We start from the raw sequence: 12,865 nt of genomic DNA, 5'->3' as shown, positions 1-12,865 counted from the left end.
GGGAGGCCCAAACTTCACCTGTACCAAGACCATTTATGTACCCAATCCTGACTTGTACCCCACATCTTTAAAATAAAATTAAATTAAAAAAAGAAAAGATTCGTATGCTCAAATTCACAATTAATGTATCAGAACTGACCTCAAATTAAAGGCAGCAAAAAGTTTTGGAGTGGATATGAAACAAATGGAACTCCTGTACATTGTTAAATGACACAAATTGTCAAATCATTTGACAGTATTGAATAAAGTTAATGTCCTTACCATGCAACCTAGTCCACTCCTGTGTATTTTCCCCAAAGAAATAAAATTTGTTTCTACATGAGGACTTGCAAAAAATTAAATTAAATTAAAATAAAGATAGCAAAAATAAGAAACAGCACACACCTATCACACACATTTTCTTTATTAATGAAACAAAAATATGTAAATGTAACATAAATGAATCACTTATTCCATTAGGAAATGCCTCATTCTACAATCTCTTTTAGCTGATTTTCCATCAATTTCATCACATTTTGTCTCTTCACTTTTGTTTGGATGAAAATTCCCATAATAAACAAAAAGAAAAATAATTCCAAGAAGAAGAGTAAGAACTATAGTGATGCTGATAAATATAAAATATTCTGAATTAAAAAAAAAAAGTGGTCCAACCCAGAACACAATCAATATCCCCAAAGTGGCAAATACTCTTACACTATAATAACAAGACATTGGACATTTGGTATTCTGTCCCTTAATATTAAAAAATGTAAAGATAAGAATGAATCCAACGACAATCCTATACAGGAATTCCATACTCATGGAAGTACAAAAGTGAGTTTGGTTTTGAAATGCCCATGTTGTACTTAAAAACCAAAGAAATAGCAACAGAAGTAAAGTAATTTTAACATTTAAGAATAGTAGAAGTACAACACTCAGCATCCAAGACGATAATGTAAACAACTTGTAAAGGAGATATGTGATTTTGGGACAGCATCCATCAAGACACCTTTTTTCAGGCAAGGATTTCCTTAAAGCTATTTGATAATCAAGAGTTGAGCAAGAAATAGCACAGCAAGAGACCGTGATGGCTACACCTACAAAACAAAAAAATAAAAATATGTTATAGAAATAATAATAACAATATTAAATTACTATATGCCATACATGCTTTGTTCACATATACGCTCACCCACAAACATGTCATGCACTTTAATAATTTATGGAGATAGATATTAATATTCCCATATATTATATATGAGGGAACTGAGCCTTGTAATGATATATTACTTGACTCAGGTCACACTAGCTAGCAAGTTGCAGAACTGAGATTTGAACCTGTATCTGCCTGATTCCAAGTCAATGCACTTATCCACTATATTCAACTGCTTTACAATGATTTTTGAAAAAATTCATTGGACAAATTTTACTAAGCAACAGTTATGCTGGAAACTACATACTCTGCAAGTTAAGAAACAATGACTATAATCCTAGCTTTTCTGGACTTTTCTCTGTGAGCTTGGGCATATACCTAATTACTGAGAGACAGCCTCAACATGAGGGGAGGATAAACAAAGGGGAAAGGAGAAAGGAGAAAGAGAGTCAAAGAGTGAGTGAGACGGTTAAACGGAAAATTTAATATGAGGTGTTAACAAGCTCAGTTTCCCATATTCTGAAGATAATTAATCAAATGAACAAATATGTTCTAAAACCTATGAATTTCTGTAGTTTTGACATCTTTACCCCATTTTTTTCCCCAACAAATAACAGAAAAATAAGCTCCTTACCACTTTGGAAAGGCAAGTCATTACTACCCCCACTGTCAAAATTTGGGGACTTTTATAAAAGTGAAATCAAAGATTAGAAAATTTAAAAATAGTTTAGAACAGAATACCAAGTGCTAGTCATTTCCATTAAGCTTCACTGGAGATTTGTATAATATGATAGAAAGACAGACTTACAAAAACTTATCTATTGATGATAATAATGAGGACAGGGTCTTGTAAATGCCTTTGTGTGCTTTCTTGCTTTTAGCATAGACCACCCTGGACCCGACTAGTTGAAATTCTTTTTTTTTTTTTCTTATTTAAACATATCTTAATTCAAACATCACTTTTCCCTAAATTGCCCTATTATGTCTTTTCTTATAATGAATTTTTATTTCTACCACTTTAGCACATACACAAAGGAACCTCCAAAAGTTCATGGAAAATAGAATTAAAATAAAAACTATTTCTCAACATAAGTTCCATCAAGTTGAAGACACTTTTGTAAACAATAATACCAGCCACTTAGATCATCCCTAAATAAATGAGGGATTTAATGGTGTTAATGCAGTCTTTTTCACATTATTAGCTAAAGAAAATGGATGCCTTTTATAGATTTTTTTTTAAGATTCAGAAACAAAAAATAAGTCCGAAAAAGCTGAATCAGGACTGTAATGTGAATGTCTAATGATTTTCATCAAAACTCTCACAAATTTGCTTTTGTTTGACAAGAGGAATGAGCAGAAGCACTGTCGAGGTGAAGGACTCTCTGAAACTTTCCCAAGCATTTTTCTGCTAAAGTTTTAGCTAACTTTCTCAAAGCATTCTTATAATAAGCAGATATTATCATTCATTGGCCCTTTAGAAAATCAACAAGCAAAACGCTATGAGCGTCCAAAAAAACTGTCCTGACCTTTGCTCTTCGCCAGTCTACTTTTGCCTTGACTGGGCCACATCTACCTCTTAGTAGCCACTGCTAGAACTGTGCTTTGTCTTCAGGATCATACTGGTAAAGCCATGTTTCTTCTCCTGTAAACAATTCCTTTAAGAAATGCTTCAGGATCTTGATCCCACTTGTTTAAAATCTACACTGAATGCTTGGTTCTTCTCTGGAGCTGATTTGGGAGCAACTGTTTTGGTACCCACTGAATGGAAATTTCGCTCAACTTTAATGTTTCAATCAGAATTGTGTAAACTGAACCAACTGAGATATCTATAGTGTTGGCTATTGTTTCTGCTGTTAACTGTCAATCTTCTTCAATTAGAGCATACATAAGGTTAATTTTTTCCTCACAAATTGATATAGATGGCCATCCACTGAGGGCTTCATCTTCGACATCACCTTATCCCTTATTAAAGTTATCCATATGAGAGATGCTAATTTCTTGGGGGCATTGTCCCCATGAATGATTTAACCATTCTTTCACCCAAGCTTCACCATAAATGTGATGTTTGTTCTTGCTTCAATTTTAGTAGAACTCATACTGCTGTGACAGGGCTCTTTTTAAACTAATGTTTTATCCCTCTTGGTGCCACAAACTAGATGCTGTTTAGACATGTTATAACAAATTAGTATGAGTTTATTTTGGTGCAAAAAATTATAAAATCCATAGTTTTTTCATAATACACATTTTCCTTGAATTTTTTAAAGTCGCCTCATATGTAGTTTTTAAAAGTTCTACAAAACTTATAGGAAAATAGTAATAACTTGGTCTATCCCCCCTAACCCCTCAGTTGCAACCCCCAGAAGAAATCACTATCGACCTTCTAGCTTTTCTTCTGACATTTATTATCACATTTATAAATAAAACCTATACTGTGCCTAACTTATGTTTTAGACACTGTTTCTTGATTTCCTATTTGAAAAGAAGAAAATTTAACACATACACATATATATATATATACAAACTCTCCTTCCATTTTCCTCTTCCTCTTCCACCCGACCAAAAGAGTAACATGACAATCTTTGGTAAAATCAATATTTGGAGTTTACCTTATTAGAACTGCATAAGTATAGTGCTTTTTTATTGCTTACATTTCAAAAACCACGCTGACTGTATTTTCTTTCTTTGAAAATTTTCATGCTTCCTGCAGTTAACAATTGCCTTGTTTCCTTCCTTGCTTTCTTTTTCATGACCCTACTATTTCTTAGCAAAAAGTTCAAATTAATTAGTTAATAAAACTCCTCTATATACATCTATTACTTCTTTTTTTCTGTTTGTGTTATTGTTGCTGTTGTTTAGAATACCATCATCCTGCTCTAAGAAGGCTGCTCTCAAGGCATGCTTCCTGTCTTTCAAGAACATCCCTTCACCTCGCTTTTGTGTTGACTTACTGTTTCCTGGATCTCTATCTTCTTTCTTGCTTTATTCCTATGTTTTTATTAAGCATTCTCCAGGCCTTCCTGAGAAGAGTTGCTCAGAAGCTAAATTTTTTTGAGACCGTATATATCTTATTCTACCCTCATAATGCACAGTTTTACTAGAAATAGAATTCAAAGATAAAATACATTTTCCACTGAAATTTTAAAGTCATTGTTCTATTATGTTCTAATTTCAGCTATTGTGGTTAAGAATTTTGATGCCATTCAGTTTTTCTTTAGTGATTCTTTACTATCAAATCTTCTAGAATCTTAATCTTTCTCTGTTTTTCTAATATGATATGATGTGCTTGATGTGAGCCATATTTTTATCCATCCTTTCAATCTAATAAGCTACATCCTTTAGTGCTATGCCCTGCTTTTACTCTTTGATGGTTTCCCTAGAGACCACAACATGCATATTAAACATCTCAAAATTTAAAGCTAATTCATATTGTTACCTCAAAGCTATATTTATCATTCAGATAATGAAGCTTAAATTTCAGGGATCCTCACTTGCCCAGTCTACTTCCAAGTCTGACAAAGCCCTAGCAATGTGTTCACCTTGTCATATATTTTTACAAATATTGCACACAAAAAAACATTTTAATTGCAGTTGATTAAATTCTATCTTTCTACTCTTATTTACCCTTTCTCATATTTTCCCTCAGAGTATTGAAGTGACTGTGGGCATTTTGGGGATCTGGCTCAGAGAAATTGAGCTGAGAATACATTTAGTTTAAGTATAAAGAGACAAGTTTACAAGATTTGATTGAATTACTAAGATTAATAAGTGACAGAGCTAGGATTCTCAGGCAGTTTGCCTGAGCCTTTTATGTGGTTGTACCATCAACAGGCCTTTGATTTCTAACAGGAGGGCACAATGGTCTATTCTCATCCAGTTGACACTATTATTTGGCACTATGGTTCATTTCCCACATACGTACATGCCTCTAACATATTTCTTTCTGATTGTATTGCTACCCCAACCTGCACTTTACACTCTATTCAGACTAAATTCCTTGCTTTTGTCAAATTGTCTTTATTTATGCATTTCCCTCAGTCTGAAATGACGTTGTCCAATCACATTATTAATTCTATATTCTTATTAGTACACAAATTCTTATAAATTTCTTTCTGATTCAACACTAAATGTTGATATCAGTGAAAAAAACATAATTTTCTTCACTAAATAAAGTATCTAAAATAAACTAGTAATGTCAATTCAAACAGCAGTTAATATTAGTCACTTTGGTTAGGCATAGTGGCTCATGTACCTAATCCCAGCACTTTGAGAGGCAGAGGCAGGAAGATTGCTTGAGGCAAGGAGTTCAAGACCAGCCTAGGCAACATAGCAAGACCCCCATCTCTACCAAAAAAAAAAAGTTTGTCACTTCATTTTTTTTAAAAAAAACTCCTATAGTACGTTTTTAAAGAAATGGGTAGGTTTATTCCAAAATTTGACAATAATTTTAAAAAGACATGATATTAACAATAAATTATGATATTGAAACAAACTTTTCTTAACTAAAAGCAATAAAAAACAAATTTCAATCAACTATGCTAGAGAAAAGACTGAATTATTTTTCTATTCTATGAAAATTATGTTATAAAATCATTATCAAATCTATAGCCACAGAGTATAAAGCTACAATGTTTAGAGGAGAGTATTAAAATTTTAAAAATTACTTCTCTTCCTTTGGTGAAATATGTGGTGTTGGCTTTCTTATATCTGTAATTTGCTGTGATTAATTTTCTTATTTTAAGTAAATATTTGCTTTCATATATTTCATGGATTGAACTGTGTGTCCCCAAAATTCATATGCTGAAGATTTAACACCCAATGTGTCTATATTTGGAGACAGGTAATTAGGTTAAATGAGCTCATAATGGTGGGGCCCTAATCTAATAGGAATAGTGTCCTTATAAGAAGAGCAACATCAGCATCTTACTAACCAGAGAAGTGAAAGACCTTTGCAATGAAAACTAAAAACTATTGCTCAAAGAAATCCAAGAAGACACAAACAAATGGAAAAATATTCCATGCTCATAGATAGGAAGAATCAACATTGTTAAGATGGCCATCCTACCAAAGGCAATATACAGATTCAACACAGTACCAATTAAATTATAAACATCATTCTTCTCAGACCTGTAAATGACAATACAGAAATTCATAAGGAAACATAAATGACCATAAATAGCCAAAACAATCCTTAGTAAAAGAAAAAAAGCAGGAGGTATCATACTTCCAGACCTCAAACTTTATTATAGGCTACAGCAATCAAAACAGCCTGATATTGTTACAAGAACAGGTATACAAACCAGTGGAACCGGATAGAGATTCCAGAAGCCAAATCTCAATTTCTCAACCAACTCATCTTTGACAAAGCCTCCAACAACAACCACTGAGGAGAGGCGAACCTACTCAGTAAATGGTGCTGGGAAAACTGGCTGACCACATGCAGAAGATTGAAACAGGACCCTACCACTATACACAAGAATTTACTCTGAATGGATCAAAGACCTAAATGGAAAACCTCAAACTATAAGAATCTTAGAAAATGCAGGAGATACCCTTATGGAAATTGGAACTGGCAACCAATTCCTAATCAAAACTCCAAGTGTCCATACTGTAAGAGATAAGATAGACAAGTGGGACTTCATTAAACTGACAAGCTTCTGCAAAGCCAAAGAAACCATCAAGAGGGCAGGAAGACAGCCCTCAGAATAGAAAAAGATATTTGCCAACTGTATATCTGACAAAGGCTTAACATCTAGGATCTACAAAGAACTCAAATGTGCCAAAAAGGGGAAAAAAAACACAACCCCATTCAAAAGTGGGCAAAAGACATGAATAGACACTTCTCAAAAGAACATATATGGGCAGCCAACAGACACATGAAAAAGTGCTCACCCTCACTATTTATCAGAGAAATACAAATCAACCACATTGAGATACCACCTAACCCCAGTAAGAATGGCCATCATCAAGAAAACAAACAACAACAGATGCTGGCAAGGATACGGAGAAAAAGGAACGCTTGTACACTGCTGGTGGGAATGCAAACTAGTGCAATCTCTTTGGAAAACAGTGTGGCAATTTCTGAAAGAACTAGAAATTGACCTTCCATATGACCCAGCAATCCCCCTTTTGGAAATATACCCAGAGGAACTCAAATCATTCTACAAAAAAGATACCTGCACACACATGTTTATTGCAGCACTAGTCACAATAGCAAAAACATGGAACCACCATGCTGCCCACTGAAACTGAACTGGATAAAAAAAATGTGGTAAACAGTGACAGGACAGGTCAGACTGTGAGAGTCTCCACAAAAGTGAGTGTCCATAAAGATTCCCTGGGTGACTTGGTGCATGCCAGTGGGTGAGTGAAAGTCTATCTGAGGGAAGATTTGGGTTCATGCACCTAGGGCTCTTCTCCAGAGGTGACTGCAACCCCCCACAACCTGAGATTAAAGCTGCCAGCATGCAGGATTGTCCGCTGCTCTTGGGACTCTCCTGAGAAAACCCTACCAAATACAGCTGATTCTCATTACCTGGAGCCCAGCCCACACCATCACCTGTGACAGCAAAGTGGCTGGAGCCCAGATCCATGGAGAGAGAAGATCAGGGTGAACTGGAGAGGAGCCCCACCACCGGTGAGGAAATGCCAGCCGGAGCCATTTTCTCTGTACCAGGCCCTGGCAGAGACCTGCATTGCCCCACCCAGTTCTATCCAGCCTCCAACTTGGGACCTAGGGGAAATCATCATACTTGGAGAGACAGAAGCTCATCCCCCAAGCTGGATCAGACACAGACATATCAAATCTGAGTGGGAGACTTGACAGGCAGCAAGCCGGGTAAGTCCAGATCTGATCCACCCCCGTCCCACAGTAGGTCTCGGGCATCTGACCCATGCTGAGAGCACTAGTATCAGGCTGTGATGAAAGCAGAGGGGAGGGGCTGGAGAGCAAAGCTGAAAGGAATTTGGACTTATGGGAACTACTTCAGAGCAAGTTTTGGGTTTTTTATTTGTCTATTTGTTTGCTCGTTTTTTTTTAGTTTTTTTCCTCTCTTTCTTTCTGTTTTTTATTACATTTTCATACTTACTTTGTTTCTATTATTTTATTGCTTTTTTTAGACTTTCTATTTGTGTACTGGTAGTTTTTAGGGAGAGTACATCAGTAGGGGGGTTTTGTTGGTTTCTGTATTTGTATAATTATGTGTAGGTTTTAGAAGACAAACCTATATCCCACTGCATGGACAGATTGTAAGGCAGTGGGAAGCCGGCTCCAGGGGACCCACACACCTGTCAGCAGACACTGGGATCTGCAGATAGGTTCTGAATCACAGCTCCCCCCTCAATTAAATCTCAAAACTGCAAAAAGTACAGCCCCCTACCACAGTCCAGCTTCAGAATGAACAAAGCCAGAGGATCCACATAAGAAAGATTAGAAGATTGAGCAAACAGAAGTAAAAGCTACCCCACCCCATCCCTGAACAATAGAATTAAATAAGAGGGGTACAAAAAAAAGGAGGGAGGAAAATCTACACAAATGAAGACAAACCCAAAAGAAGAATCTAGGTCTCACACAGACCTCTGGGAGGTCAGCCACTGAGAATACAGTATTCAGAATGCAAACAATGAAGAGCCCTTAGAATGACTGGTCTCAAACCACAAACCTAGATATCACGACATTAATAGAGAGAATAAATAGACTCAAGGAGAGACAAGAGGAAAGAATGAAGGAGTTGATAACTGTCATAACAGCAATAAAAAATACAGTGAATGAAATAAATAACAAACGGATAAGCATGGAAAGCAGAATTAACCAAGCAGAAGAAAGACTCTGAAAGCTTGAGGACCCAAATACAAAACTAACCCAAACTGCCAAAACCATAGAAAAGAAGCTTTAAAATACAGAACAAAAGCTTCAAGAGATGAGTGATTATTTCAAGAGGCTGAACCTAAGACTAATTGGATTTCCCAAGGCAAAAAGTGAGACAGAGACCACCCTGAAACACATATTCCATGAAATTATCCAAGAAAACTTTCCTCATCTCATCAGTTACATGGCCATTCAAACACAAGAGATTCAGAAAACCCCTGCAAGATGATAATGAGTAGACCAACTCCTAGACACACAGTAATTCACCTACACAAAGTAGGTATAAAAGAAAATATCCTAAAAGCAGCAAGAGAAAAAGATCAGACTACCTACAGGGGAAGACCAATTAGAATAGCAGCAGACTTACCCACAGAAACACTTAAGACGAGGTAAGCTTAGAGTCCAATCTTCAAAGTTCTCAAAGATAAACAATTTCAACCAAGAATTTCCTACCCAACTAAGCTAAGCTTCATCTGTGATGGAGAATTAAAATCTTTCCCAGATATGCAATCCCTAAGAGCTCTACAAGAAACCCTTAAGAAAGTATTAAACACAGAAGAAAGGAAAAAAAGAATGACAACATCCTTCACAGGGATTCAGGAAAAAGATTGAAAACAACCATGAATAAACCCAAAAATCAAAAGAAAGAAACAGACTAACAGCTACAACAACAACAAACTCTGTAAGAACCTCATGACAGGGATAAATCCTCACGTTTCAATAATTAGCTTGAGTGTGAATGGACTAAATGCAACACTGAAAAGACATAGAATGACAAAATGGATAAAATATCATGAGGCAGAGATATATTGTCTCCAAGAAACTCATCTCACCAGAAAGGACACTCACAGACTCAAAGTAAGAGGATGGGAAACAAAATTTCAGGCGAACGGAACACAAAAGAAAGCAGGAGTCGCAATCTTAATATCAGACTAAATACCCTTTAAGCTATCAAAAATTTAAAAAGATATCAGAGGTCACTATGTAATGATAAAAGGTTTAATTCATTAACAAGAAATATCCATTCCGAACATATATGCACCCAACATAGGAGCACCAAATTTCATAAAACAGTTTCTAGGTAAATTTTAAAAAGATATTGACTCTAACACTATCATAGCTGGAGACTTAAATACCCCACTCACGACCCTAGACAGATCATCAAGACAAAAAATCAACAAGGGGATCCAGAACCTCAACATGAAGATTGAGCAATTGACTTAATTGATACCTACAGAACACTCCACTGAACAACCATGAAATATGCATTCTACTCATCACTACATGGAACATACTCTAAGATTGACCACATCATTGGCCATAAATCAAGCATAAACAAATTTCACAAGACTGAAATCCTGACATGCACCTTCTCAGACCACAGTGGAATAAAAATAAATATCAACACCAACAAAGTTTCCCCCAAACCCACAAAGACATGGACATTAAACAGCATGATGCTAAGCAACTCCTGGGTCAACATGGAAATAAAAACAGAGATTAAAAGATACCTAGAAGCCGGGCTCGGTGGCTCAACCTGTAATCCCTTGCCTTGGGAGGCTGAGGTGAGTGGATTGCCTGAGCCCACGGGTTCGAGACCCGCCTGGGCAACTTGGCGAGACCACATCTCTACAATAAATCAAAAAATTATCCAGGCATGGTAGCACGCACCTGTAGTTCCAGCTACTTGGAAGGCTGAGGCAGAAGGATAACTGGACCCAGCAGGTCGAGGTTGCAGTGGCCAGGAGCAGCCACTGCACTCCAGTCTGGGTGACAGAGTGAGACTCCAACTCAAAAAAAAAAAAGATACCTGGAAACAGGCTGGGCTCAGTGGCTCAGCCTGTAATCCCAGCACTTTGGGAGGCCAAAGCAAGTGGATTACCTGAGCCCGCAGGTTTGAGACCAGCCCAGGCAACTTGGTGAGACATAGTCTCTACAATAAATCAAAAATTAGCCAGATGTGGTACTGCATGCCTGTAATTCCAGCTACTTAGAAGGCTGAGGTGGAAGGCTTGACAGAGCCCAGCAGGTCGATGCTGGGGTGGCTGTGAGTGTGCCACTTCACTCCAGCCTGGGTGACAGAGTGAGACTCCAACTCAAAAAAAAAGAAAAAGAAAAAAAAATAATAAAAGATATCTGGAAACAAATGAAAATGAAGAAACATCTTACCAAACCCCTGGGGTGCCATGAAAGCATTATTAAGAGCGAAATTCATATCTCTATAAAAGCACATGAAGAAAATGGAAAGATCACAAATTAACAGCCTATCAAATCACCTAAGAGAGCTGGAAAAGCAAGACCACCAAAACCCTAACTTCAGCAGAAGAATAAAAGTCCATATTCAGGACATAGAAGACAAAAAGACAATACAAAAATCAACAAAACAAAAAGCTGATTCTTTGAAAGGATAAACAAGACGGATGGTCCTCTGGCTAGACTGACCCAAAAAAAGGGAGAAAAAGTCCAAACAAACATAATCAGAAATGCAAAAGATCAAGTCACAACTGACCCCGAAAAATTCAAACACTTATCAGAGACTACTATGTACACTTATATGGAAACAAACTTGAAAAACCTAAAGGAAATGGAGGACTTTCTGACTCATAAAACCTCCCCAAGTTGAAACAAGAAGAATGGAGACCCTAAACAGACCAATAACAATCCAGGAAATTAACTATGTCATAAGAAAGCTACCTATAAAAAAAAGCCCTGGACCAGATAACTTTCCAGCAGAATTCTACAAAACATACAAGGAGGAACTGATACCAATCCTACTGAAAGTATTTTAGGCAACTGAGACAGACGGAACTCTCCCCAAATCATTTTACGAAGTTAAAATCACATTGATACCTAAACCAGGTAAAGGTCAACAAAGAAAGAGAACTACAGACCAACATCCTTGATGAACATAGATGCTAAAATTCTCAACAAGATCCTAGCAAATCAGATTCAACAACACATCTCAAAAATCATCCACGACAACGAAGTAGGCTTCATCCCCAAGATGCAGGGCTGGTTCAACATTCATAAGACCACAAACATAATTAAATATATTAACAAATATAAAAACAAAAAACACATGATTATATCACTAGACGTGGAAAAATCTTTTGATAATATCCAGCACCCTTTCTTGATAAAAGCCTTCAAACATTTAGGCAAAGATGGAATATACCTCAAAATAGTAAGAGCCATCTATGAGAAACCCACAGCCAGCATACTGCTAAACAGACAGAAATTGGAACCATTTCCCCTGAAAACCAGAACAAGACAAGGATGCCCACTCTTACCCCTCCTTTTCAACATAGTTTGGGATTCCTAGCTAGAGCAATCAGACAAGAGAAGGAGATCAGGGGTATCCAAATAGAAAAAGAGGAAGTCGCGTTATCCCTCTTTGCAGATGACATGATTCTATACCTTGAAAACCCAAGAGAATCTGCCAAAAACTTCCCTGCATTGATAAAGGACTTTAGGAAAGTCTCAGGGTACAAAATAAATATGCATACAATAGTAAACAAACAGAAACCCAAACAAAAAGCACATTCCCATTCACGATAGCCACAAAAAAAATCAAATTCCTTGGCATCTTCCAAATCAGAGACACGAAAGACCTTCACAATGAAAACTACAAAACACTGCTCAAAGAAATCAAAGATGACACAAACAAATGGAAAAATATTCCATGCTCAGGGATTGGAAGAATCAACATTGTTAAGATGCCCTGCCTACCCAAGGCAATCTACAGATTTAATGCAATATCCATTAAATTACCAGCAACATTCTTCTCAGATCTGAAAACGACAATACAGGAATTCATATGGAAACATAAATGACCACGAATCACAAAAAAAAAAAAAAAAAAAAAAAAG

At 36.6% G+C, this 12,865-nt stretch overlaps 1 protein-coding gene across 1 annotated transcript in view; it reads right to left on the bottom strand.

Moving 5' to 3' along the window:
- Positions 1-389: 389 nt before the first annotated feature.
- Positions 390-12,865, bottom strand: part of XKR9 (XK related 9) — a 44,953-nt gene continuing 32,477 nt past the window's right edge. The window contains exon 4 of the mRNA XM_008064590.1: positions 390-1,076. Coding sequence (XP_008062781.1) covers positions 448-1,076 — 629 coding nt within the window. The 3' untranslated portion in view covers positions 390-447. The remainder of the gene's footprint in view (positions 1,077-12,865) is intronic.

This window comes from Carlito syrichta, unplaced genomic scaffold (assembly GCF_000164805.1).
Source record: "Carlito syrichta isolate Samal-C Ts95f unplaced genomic scaffold, Tarsius_syrichta-2.0.1 Scaffold307738, whole genome shotgun sequence".
Lineage (NCBI taxonomy): Eukaryota > Metazoa > Chordata > Mammalia > Primates > Tarsiidae > Carlito > Carlito syrichta.
Note: the sequence above shows the minus strand (reverse complement) of the source record. Positions and strands in the feature narration are given on the sequence as shown.